The sequence below is a fragment of the Corvus brachyrhynchos genome, unplaced genomic scaffold, assembly GCF_000691975.1.
Source record: "Corvus brachyrhynchos isolate BGI_N302 unplaced genomic scaffold, ASM69197v1 scaffold126, whole genome shotgun sequence".
Classification (NCBI taxonomy): domain Eukaryota; kingdom Metazoa; phylum Chordata; class Aves; order Passeriformes; family Corvidae; genus Corvus; species Corvus brachyrhynchos.
The window spans coordinates 6,971,481-6,981,737 of NW_008239283.1; the positions used below are offsets into that span (position 1 = coordinate 6,971,481).

The window sequence follows — 10,257 nt, forward strand, 5'->3', positions numbered from 1 at the left end:
CAGAAATACTTGCATGTCCTTGGTTTGGGATGCAGCTGTGTGTGCAGCAGCCCCCCTGGCACGTTTTTCAGCTCCATCTTCTGTGCTTTACACCTCCTCCTTTGTTTGCTTTGGCTGCCTTGTAGGGACCAACGGGTCCATGAGTTGTGGTGGGATGTAAATAATTACAGAATTGGGTAATAAGATTTTAGGCAGTTGGGAATGCCACAGAGGAGCTGTAGTGCAGAGGCAATTTCCTGTGATTGTGGAGGAGGAAGATCTTACACCAAGGTGAGCAGTAGCTGAGCAGAAAGGGCTCTGGAGGACAGGGCAGGAGAAGGGTTTTAAAGCAGAGAAAAAGGAAGGAAATGGAGAGACAAGGGGATTTAAATGTCTAGGTGGGTAACATTTCTAACATTCAGGTGTGCTTCAGGTCTAAAATCCATGTGTGCAGCCCTTCTTTCTGCATCTTGCAAGTTCCAGATGGGTGATGTGGGTGCATCAAACCTATCCATGTAATGTTACACACCAGACACACTGAGCGAGTCACTTCAGCCCTGAGCTACTGCAAGAGGTTGGAGCCATCTCCTTCTGGCTCTCTTGGTGGAGTGGTTTAGGAGAGCAGGGGCCACACGGCTGCAGCCTCCCTGTTTTTCTACATCCAGATGGGACTGCTGTTTCAGGCTGGAGTTTGGATAACCCCAGTGAGTGCTTTACTGAGTGAAGTCTCTGTTGAGGAAGGACTGCACTGGGAGAATACTCTTTGGAGAGTATGGCTATTCAATTGTAATCTTGTTTCACGTTGTGTATTTTCTTCCACTTTTTATTACTGTGGCTATTTGAATAAAAACATGAGCTTTGTTTCTTTAGACTTCATCTGCTCCTGCTGCTTTTGCCCTGCTTGAAGCCCCAGTCTCCCTGTAAGAGCAACCATTTGTGATATTATGAAGGGTTATTTGCTTCAAGAAAAGTGGAGGCAGCAGTGGGGCATCAGTGAACTCTTATGGCTTTGGTGCTGCTTAACTGGCCATGTGGGCAGGGCAAAGAAAAACCTCCCGTGCTGGCCATTGTACTCCAGCTGCAGGAGACCTCCTGCAGCTGAAACACCGTGGTGGAGCAGCATCTGCTTTGGTTATTTATTATTGGGTATTTCAAAGTAGAGTAAAAAGGGCAGGACAGTGAAAGGCATTCAGACCCTAGTGCAGAAATCCTGAGTGACACAAAGTAGTTTCTGTATGTCACTGTCCCCGTGCAATGGGCAAAGCACATTTCTGTTGGTTGTTGTGCCTCCATAGTTTGTAGGCTTGAGGAGTCAGAAATTCCTGCCCTGTGCCTGCGATTAATTTGGTCTCTGGTCTCAGGTAAGGTGTCCAGCCATTGGTACAAGCCTTGTGCGATCACGGTTGACCCTTGTAAACATGTGGGCTCAGCTGGCCAGCAAATTACCAGTCCCTTGAGAGCCAATGATCCAGACAAACTGCCCTCTCCACATTTGTGGAGCAAATCTTGCTCCCCTCTGGCTGCAGCCCTCTTACCTAGGCATGGTGTACTGTACTGAGGAATAGGCAAAAGGTCCCTCTTGACAGCTGGTGTGGGAGACTGTGGGTAACTGAATACACTGGCAGAACCCTAGTCTGCAAAAGGTACAGCTGAAGGACACATGATCAAGGCTGTGAAGTGATGAGTGGTGCTGGGAAGTGAATAATCCATGTGTCCTGTGTCACTGGAGAACAGGAGCATGCAATGACATAACCAGGCACCAGATTTAAAACCAGAAGAGGAAATGCCTTTTGCAGACAACACTGTGGAGCTGTGGAACCAGTGCTACAGGATGCTGGGGATAGATTTGGAAAAGGTTACCAAGGACTGTTAAATGTGTGGCTGATGGTGGAGCCTGTGCTGGGGGCAGGGCTTGGGAGGGTGCTGGGGGAGCCTTGCTCTCTTCTTGCTGTGGTGTCACTCTGGTTCAGCATCTGCTACGAGCTGCTGTTGACTGTGTGGGCAATGGCCTCGTGCTTTGGCAGACTGAGAAAGCAGCAGTCATGTCTTTCATCTTTCCTGCTTTCACAGTAAAGCTGGAATAAAACCATGAATCTTCTACCACGGAGGACTCAGCACTGCAGCAATTTGACCGAGCTGACCTTCCACTCAGAGCACCTTTGCCTGTGGTTGTGTTAGAGCTGCACTTTGGGCAGGTGGAGGTGCCGTGGAGGAGACGATGTTCAGCCGGAATGGTGCCCGAAGTGAGGGATATGTCCAAGAGCTCTTCCATGAGGAAGCACAGCAGGTATGTCAGAGAGCCATTTCCTTTCCCAAATTTCCATCTCCATGGTCTCTGCACTCCTGGTCACCTCTGTGACAAGGGAACAGGACTGAAGTAGCAAAACTGCCCTTCATTTTGCTATGTAAATCTGAGGTGTATGACTTAGAAAGGGTAAGAGGTGCCTCAAAAAAAAGACTGATTTCCAGAGGGCAGGAGGCAGCAGTTGCCATAGGAAAATGGCAGTTTCCCTGGAGTTTCAGATCTTGGTTCCAGCAATTCTGGAAACTCACTGTGCCCCAAGTACCAGAGTCCCATGTCTCCTGGAGAAACAAAGGGTCCTGATGAGACATGACTGTGATGGGAAGACCATCTTAACCTACTCTGTTGGTCCAAGATGGTCCAGCCTAGTTTGTCATATCCCCTAAGGATCTTCTCCTGTGCACTGAGGACCCACCCTGCTTGGCTTGGCAGGGTGTTTGGTAGGGACAGGAGGAGAAGCACAGTGTATAGCTGCAGGCTCTGTGAAGGACCCTTGAATGGTGTTTTTAGTTTATGCATAGGAGTTAATTCACTGAGGCTGAGTAGTGGTCTGTTGCTGCTTATTCTACAAGAATATAAAGAAGGTATTGCAGGGAGCCCTCTCTTTCAGGGCCCAGGGATCCCAGCAGCCCGACAGCCCTTCATTTTGGCGACAATTTGCAGCAAAGGGGTATCTTAGCAGCTGTTGGTGGCCATCCCACTGCAGCGATAATTTGCAGCAAAGGTGTATCTTAGCAGCTGTTGGTGGCCATCCCACTGCTGGTGGCTGGCTGTGGCACCACTGCTGCAGCCTGCCTGTAAAACACGAGAGGTAAACCCCAGGCTTTGCTTTTCTCTAGGTATCTCAAACGCAGACCGAGCCCTGGTGGAAGATCCAGCTGTTTGTATGGGAGCCAGTGCTTTTTGGAACGTGGGATGGGGTCTTCACCTCCTGCATGATCAACATTTTTGGAGTGGTTCTTTTCCTGAGGACAGGATGGCTTGTGGTGAGTGAGTGCTGACTTGGCTGAATGTTTGAATAGGTGCCTCTCCTTACCTTGTATCTCCATCACCACCCAATCGTTTTGGATTCTGTGCTCTTCGTTATAGATGTTGCTCATGCCCTCTGGTAATTTGTAGCCTTTCAAAAAGTTCCACTAAAATGTGTAGCTGAAGTGGTCTTTGTGAGCAGTTTCCTCTTTTAGCTTTCAGAGAGAGAAAGGCAAACACAACAACCAACCTTGAAAACGAACAGGGACACCCTTGTGTTGTATTGTTGAGGCAAAACAACCACTTTTCAGGTAAAGTTACAGCTACTTGTCCATCTTCCCAACACCACTGAGGAGGCTTCTTCCAAACATACCAGTGTTGGAGTCCCTGATTTTTTGAATGGGAAATCCTCAGTCAGGTGAAATTGTCATTGCCATGAAAGGATCTTCCACTGCTGGGTCCATAGTAGTATCTCACTGAGGGTCAGAGCCTGGAATACTGTCCCCTCCTGATGCAAAACGTGTTTTGCTGCAAAATTTCCCCTTGGAAGAAGGAATGCTTCCCCAGGGATGGACGGGATTTGAGCTTCAGGCAGAGTTCTTGTCACAGGCATGGTGGACACCTTCCAAAAGGAGCAGGAAGATGCTTGCACTCTGCACTGAAAATTGCTTTGCTGGAGGTGTTGAGGGGAGCTGCATTTGTCGCAATGGAGAAGTTGGGGTGATTTTCTAGCTTCCTTTTCCTTCTGATTTTATTTCCTCCACATCTCCTTTGAAAGCAAGTTACTGCTGGAGCAAACACAAATATAAATAAAGCCAGTAAATAAAAGAAAAACGGAACCAGCTGGAAGCTAGCATGAAAGGGAAGGGAGGAGAAGTCGGGGCTGGCAGAGAGATCCCCTGGCAGAGGACAGTCATATGTCAAGCTATTCCCAGAGTCAGGCTTTTGCTATAAATTTCCAGAGCTGGAGCTGGGGCTGGTGAAGCTTTGCAGTTCCAGGGGACCTAATCTTGCTGAAATGTTCAACAGGGATTGCTGCTGCACGAACCCCTTCCAGCACGCATGCATAAATAAGCATCAGTGTTTAATGGTGGCTTTTTCTTCCCTCTTTCTCTGCTTGCTATTGTTGCTGTGAGTCCTGCATTCCCCCTCGGTCTTAGTGTTAACCCTTTCTTCTGTTGGATTGCCCATTAACTGCTGCCATAGTCTGGTACCACGTTTCTGGAAAAGCCCAAGGCTAAGTGAATGTTTGCATATGTCTGTTGTTTTTTTTTTTTTTTAACTGAAGTATATCATGTTTATTAACCATTTAACCTGGGGTAAGCAGCTGAAGAAAAAGAACAATTGTCCTTTTAAAAAGAAGTATGGGGTTGGAGTGGGCTGTGGTGCTGACCCAACCACAGCTGTGTTTATAGCAAGCCTTGGCTCTGTTCCCCACTGACCAGATAACACCCCTGTCAAAGGCAGCAGGATGCTGAACCAAAATAGGATTTTATGATGATAGCAACATCCTGGATATGTTTTTGTTTTTACACAAAAAAGAGAAAAGGAAAAAAATCTGGGATTTCAACCAACCCCAGAGCAGGGAAGCAGCCTTTTAGTGCTGGTGATAAAAACCCCATCACGGCTAGCATGACCTCAGAGGTGAGCATTGCTGGAGCAAGGTTGGAAAGAGGGGATATGGGCATGGCCTAGAATATGAGTAAAAGGAAGGGAAGCCAGATGTTAACGAAGCACTGGGCACTGGAGGAGATTTCTGATTGCTGTGCACCGGCCTGAGCGATTTGTCAGCAGGGGAAGGTGGGCTGGAGCCCAAGGGAAAACTCCTGACCCTGGAAAATAAATTACAGCCATGTGTAAGAGAGTGGGAAGGTCCTGAGCTCAGAAGAGTTCTTAAATTATTTTGGAGGTACTAAGCACCTTCTCTTTCTGAAACTCCAACCATAAATGGCAAACTGAACCCCCCAAAAAAGGGGTCGTGCTGGCATTTAAAGCTGCCGAAGGGGACCTGCAGCTGTGTTTGTTCAGAGGCTTTTGCTCTTCACCCCATAGCGAGACCGTGGCGGGTGCAGCAGCTCCTCCTGGGGCCCTCCCTCTACCCCAAGCAGGAAGGGTTGTTTTTTTTCCACGGGGCTGAATCCTCTGCAGAAAACTCCCCCGAGTCCTGGCAGGGCGAGAGCCACCTGCCTCTCTGCGTACGCCCCGCAGATAAGGGCTGACGCACGCTGCTTTATGAGAGTGTTATTTATCTTCCACGCTGTGTTGCCTTTGGGGTTTTGTTCTTTGGGATCTCATTGTTTGGAAGGATCAGAGCTTTCAAAGGTAAATGTTCTGAAAAATTAAAATGCAAGCTTGATGCTGTTAATAAATCAGTTGTTGCAAATCCCAGGGGTTCAATTTTGAAACTACTCTTTGTTATGAAAGTGTTTTGGTTTTTTTTTAAGCATGTCATTCTAAACCGTGCAGACAGGCAGTGATCCCCTGACTGCGGTGGCTGAATCATTGTTTGACCTCATTCCTTTTAAACCAGAGGACAAAATCAGTGATTCATGGAGGAGCCCATTGACAGAGCACAACCTGCTCATGCAAAGATCTGCCCAACCCCAGGCTCAAGGACAAGACAGGTTCTCATCAAAGAGGTGCTAATAAAGGCTGTTAATTTGGCAATCAATTACGTTAATTAGACAAGTAGGGGTGTCTCTGTGTGTTTCTTTTAATCTGTAATGACTCCAGATTCATAGATCACTAGTGACTAGAAGTGGGTAGGTCCTTTTTCTGTCCCAGCAGATTGGTGTGAATTAATCTTAATTTGATTATTTTTTTTTCATTCCAGGGAAACACTGGCATTGTAATGGGCATGTTTCTGGTGTCCTTTGTCATTCTGGTTGCCCTGGTGACAGTCTTGTCTGGAATTGGGGTGTGTGAGAAGTGCAGCATTGGAAGTGGAGGAGTCTACTCCATGATTTCTACTGTTCTTGGGGGTCGAGTAGGGGGCACCATTGGCCTCCTTTACATTTTTGGCCAGGTAATTTTAAAAAGTTATTTAAAGAAAATTTGGAAGCTTTGCAATGCAGATATTAATCTTGTGCTGTCCTGCTGCAGAAAGTAGTGTTTCAGGTAAAATCTGAGTAATGCTCCACTGTGCTGAACAACATGGGAGAGCACCACGCTGCTCCCCAGGAGCAAGCCTCTGCATGGGTCACTCTGGTGGAGGAGCTGAGTGTCTGGACAAGCCATGCAGGACATGTCTTCCCATCCCAAATTACCCCCATTGCCAGGACATGCCCTTGCTGGCAAGAGACTGAAATTAAATGAAGCAGGAGAGGTCAGGGTGGCCAAGCCAAGCTCAGTGAGTGGCTGTGGACTGGCAGGTTGGCCTTGGCGTGCTCCACATGCCCTTAGGGATTGGGCAAGCCTTGGCTGCTTCTCTGTGGGAGCCAGCAGAAGTGGAGTTGGTGTGGGAGGAGAGCTGGGCAGGGGTAAGGGCCACAGCTAACTGACTTCTTGTGAGCCAAAAGTCACAGTTCTGGGTTTTCTGAAAGATCCTAAGGAGCTGTTTGTGGTGGTGAAGCACAAAAATACACATGCATAAAGAATGGAAAATAATCACTTAAACCTGCAGTAACTTAACCCTCTCCTCCCATAAAGATGTTATGAATAGTATAAAATGTGGTGAGCAGAGAAGCATTTTTATGGAGGTTTGTTTTTAACAGACTGCTTACAGCAATCTCCAAAACCCCTTAACAGCCCCCAAACCAAAAATAATCCCCTCTTCTCCTTTCACTCCAGATTAAAAGCAAGTGTCCATAAAATACAAACTGAACCCAGTTACAAGCCAAGATATGGAAATGGGCCACACATGAGAATCCTTCCTGTCATATTTTCCACTCTTGCTCTCTGAGAGGACCCTGTCTGGGAAAGCAATCAGGTTGCAGCCTGTCCTGAGGGTTGTAAAAGCTGGGCTGCAGCAGCCCTGGCCCCAGGCTTGGCATCCTATGTGCACAGGGGCTGCAGGCTGGGAGCTGGCAACTCACTTAAAATCTCTTTGCCTGCTCCTGAAAGCTGCTGATGCCTTTCCCTTCTCAGTTGTACTTTCTGCCCAACGTGCTCTGCACCAGCTGCAGGCTGATCCCCTGCTACAGGATGCTCAGAGAGCGCTGTAAGCTCTGTCATAAGGCAACTACTGCCAGAAACGGGGTATTCCCTATTCCCTGCTCTGACTGGGGCAAGTGAGGAATGACTGGCTACATGCTGCAGAGAAAGACTCTCGCTGTAGTTCCCCTGATCTAGGTGTCTGCCTGTGATGGAAGGGAATCCTCCAGGATCTCCAAGTTGTAGGTGTCTGAGTCTAAACAGGTGAATGCCATGAACGTTGCTGAAAACCACACAAATCCTGCAGCTCGCGGGCATGAGCCAGGTTGTCCTGAACGCCCTCAGAGGATCAGTGCTGGGTCTGTCCAAGGTGGGGCATCTGCAGTGAATGAAGGCTCTGCTCTGCTCTTGCTGTCTTGGGTGGGGTTTTCTCCCTTCCACTCGTGCGGGAGCTGCACATCCCTCCTCTGTGGACAGGGATGGTGGGGTTGCAGGACCTGAGATCACACAGCCATATCAAATGCAGCTGTCTGCCCTAACCTGGTTTTCCGGGGTGCCATGCACTGGAAAGGGTTGTTGCTGAGATATCAGCAAGTGGGAATTTCTGCAGGGAAATGTCCTGGTTTTTGGGATTGTTGCCCTGCAGTGGGGTCTGAGGACTGAGCCGTGCTGCAGGTGTCCTGTCCTGCCACCCGGAGCAGAGCGTGTGCCCTGTCCTGCTGCAAGGCAAAAAGGCAGTGTTCCTGGGAGCTCAGGGGGGCACGGCTCACACAATGTGCTCTCCTCCAAAGTGCAGGCTCCATTCCAGCAAGATAGGGAGCTGGTGAAACATCAGAGTTTGCATCCAAACTAAACACCGAGTTAAAAATAACCCCTGGGAGGCAGTGAAGGGGGAAACAAACTGCTGTTCTTCAGGCAGGTGTTGAACTGGGACCCTTTCCTCCAGAGAAACAGGAGAAGGGAAGAAACATAGAAGTTGACTCATCCTTTTCTCTCTCAGAGAAGCCAGTGTGGTTTCTCCTGGAGTGTTAATAGAGGGTAGGTGTTACAGTGGAACGTTGCTGGGCTGCCAGCCCTAGCACCCAGCCTTCCCTGTTTGCCCGGGCAGCAGCTCTGCTGCCTTGGCAGTGTGCTGTCCTACAGCAATAAGGTTCAGTCCCTGCAGGCCAGAGTAACATTAGAGGTTGTACTGTGACACAAATGTCTGTCTGTCTGAACACAGGTCCCCACAGTCCGGCATGGGGGCTGGGGCTGGGGATCCCTTTTTCTCCTGTGGGGCACTGACAGAGCTGTGTCCCTCAGTGTGTTGCAGGCGCCATGTACATCACCGGCTTTGCAGAGTCCATTGCAGATGTCCTGAGCCTCAGCAACATCTGGGCAGTGCGTGGCATCTCCCTGGCTGTACTTCTCGGCCTGCTGGGGATCAACCTGGCTGGGGTGAAGTGGATCATCAGGCTCCAGCTCCTGCTGCTCTTCCTGCTGGCTGTCTCAACACTGGACTTTGTCATTGGGTCCTTTACACACCTTGATCCAGGTAAAACCGGGGTTTCATTGCTTTGGGGTCAGGAGGCATTAATTCCCTGGGGTTTTCATTAATTCCCTGGGGTTTTCTCCTTAGGTGTGATGGTAAAGTGACACGCACTTGGGCAGAGGTAGAGTCCAGAGCTTCCAGATGTCTCTCCTGATCTTTTAGAGACAACACATAATTTTGCAAGGAGTGTTTCTAGAGCATAATTGAAGATGCCTTATTGATTTAGGTGTTTAAGCCCAGGGATTGAGCTCTCAATTTGTGCTCTTGTTATGTTTCACTTGGAGTTTTTCTAACAACAGAGAGCATCTGTGTTTGCAGTGTTCTTTGCAGCCTTCTGCTGCCTAACTCGGCATTAAGCATTGTGCCCATGAAAATGGAGGATTGTGTCTTTGGGTTATGGAGATCTTGTCCCAGAGACCACGTAGACCCTGGCTGTGCTGAGCTGTGCCATCCACTCTGCTGGATCTGCTGCCCAGGGCTGTGCTGGGCACCTGAGGAGGGAGCTGGGTGAGGGCAGGTCACTGCTGGGGTTTCAAGGAGCCACGAGTGGGATTTCTCCCACTAACTTTCCCCAGACTGAGTTCAGCCTGCAGTGACAGCTTCAGCTCAGGCAAGGTGGAGGTTCAGAGCTCCCACCTGCAGCCCTGCTCACACCTCAAGTCCTGTTCCCTTCCCTCTGTCTGTTTGCTGGGAAACACATCTTCGGACGCCACAGCGGCCACTCCAGCAATAATGAAGTGTAATTAGCTGAGTAAACAGAAGGTGTCACCTTTTTCTTGGCTTCCTCTGTGTCCAGCAGCACCTTGGGGGGTTGCAAGTGACCTGCTAAAGTGAGTTTGAGGAAAGATCTTCAGTTTTCATTGACAGCTGTGGTCAGCTGCTGGGCTGGGTGGCAGGAGGTGTCATGTGGGTAGCTGTAACACTGATAAGGGTCATTCATGCTGCTGTTTCACTTTGTGCTGCCAGTGTGGTGTGCGAGGACGGTGGCACGGGGACAGAAGCAGCTGCTCCCCTGTCAGACAGAGCTTTATGGAAAGGCATTTGCTCTTTATATTTAGCATGTAAGAAATGCCCCAAATGAGAGCCTGTGAAAGTTTCAGCAGATCCTTGTAAATGAGAATGAAGCAAGGACAGTTGTGTTGCTGTGGCGTGTTTTGCAGAGAAAGCAAACCAGTGACCTGCTCCAAACAGCTGCGTTTCACAGGAAGTTTTTTTCTAAAGGAAATGGGGCCGTGTGTGTGTGTGTGTGTGTGTGTTGTATTTTTGTTGTGCTCGTAGTAGACCTTTCTAATAGTAGAGAAAAACGAAGACTCGAGGTGAGACCTGGTGGTAGGAAAGTGAACACAGGACCAGGAGGCAAGAATTAGAGGAATACAAACGTCAG

General features: G+C 48.9%; 1 protein-coding gene across 2 annotated transcripts in view; it reads left to right on the forward strand.

The window, feature by feature from the left end:
- Window positions 1-2,017: 2,017 nt before the first annotated feature.
- The window catches only part of SLC12A8 (solute carrier family 12 member 8), a 47,429-nt gene continuing 39,189 nt past the window's right edge, over window positions 2,018-10,257 (forward strand). For both annotated transcript variants that reach the window (XM_017740256.1, XM_017740257.1), the window contains exons 1-4: window positions 2,018-2,266; window positions 3,121-3,267; window positions 6,084-6,275; window positions 8,645-8,876. In XM_017740256.1, the coding sequence (XP_017595745.1) occupies window positions 2,198-2,266; window positions 3,121-3,267; window positions 6,084-6,275; window positions 8,645-8,876 (640 nt within the window). In that variant the 5' untranslated portion in view covers window positions 2,018-2,197. The remainder of the gene's footprint in view (window positions 2,267-3,120; window positions 3,268-6,083; window positions 6,276-8,644; window positions 8,877-10,257) is intronic.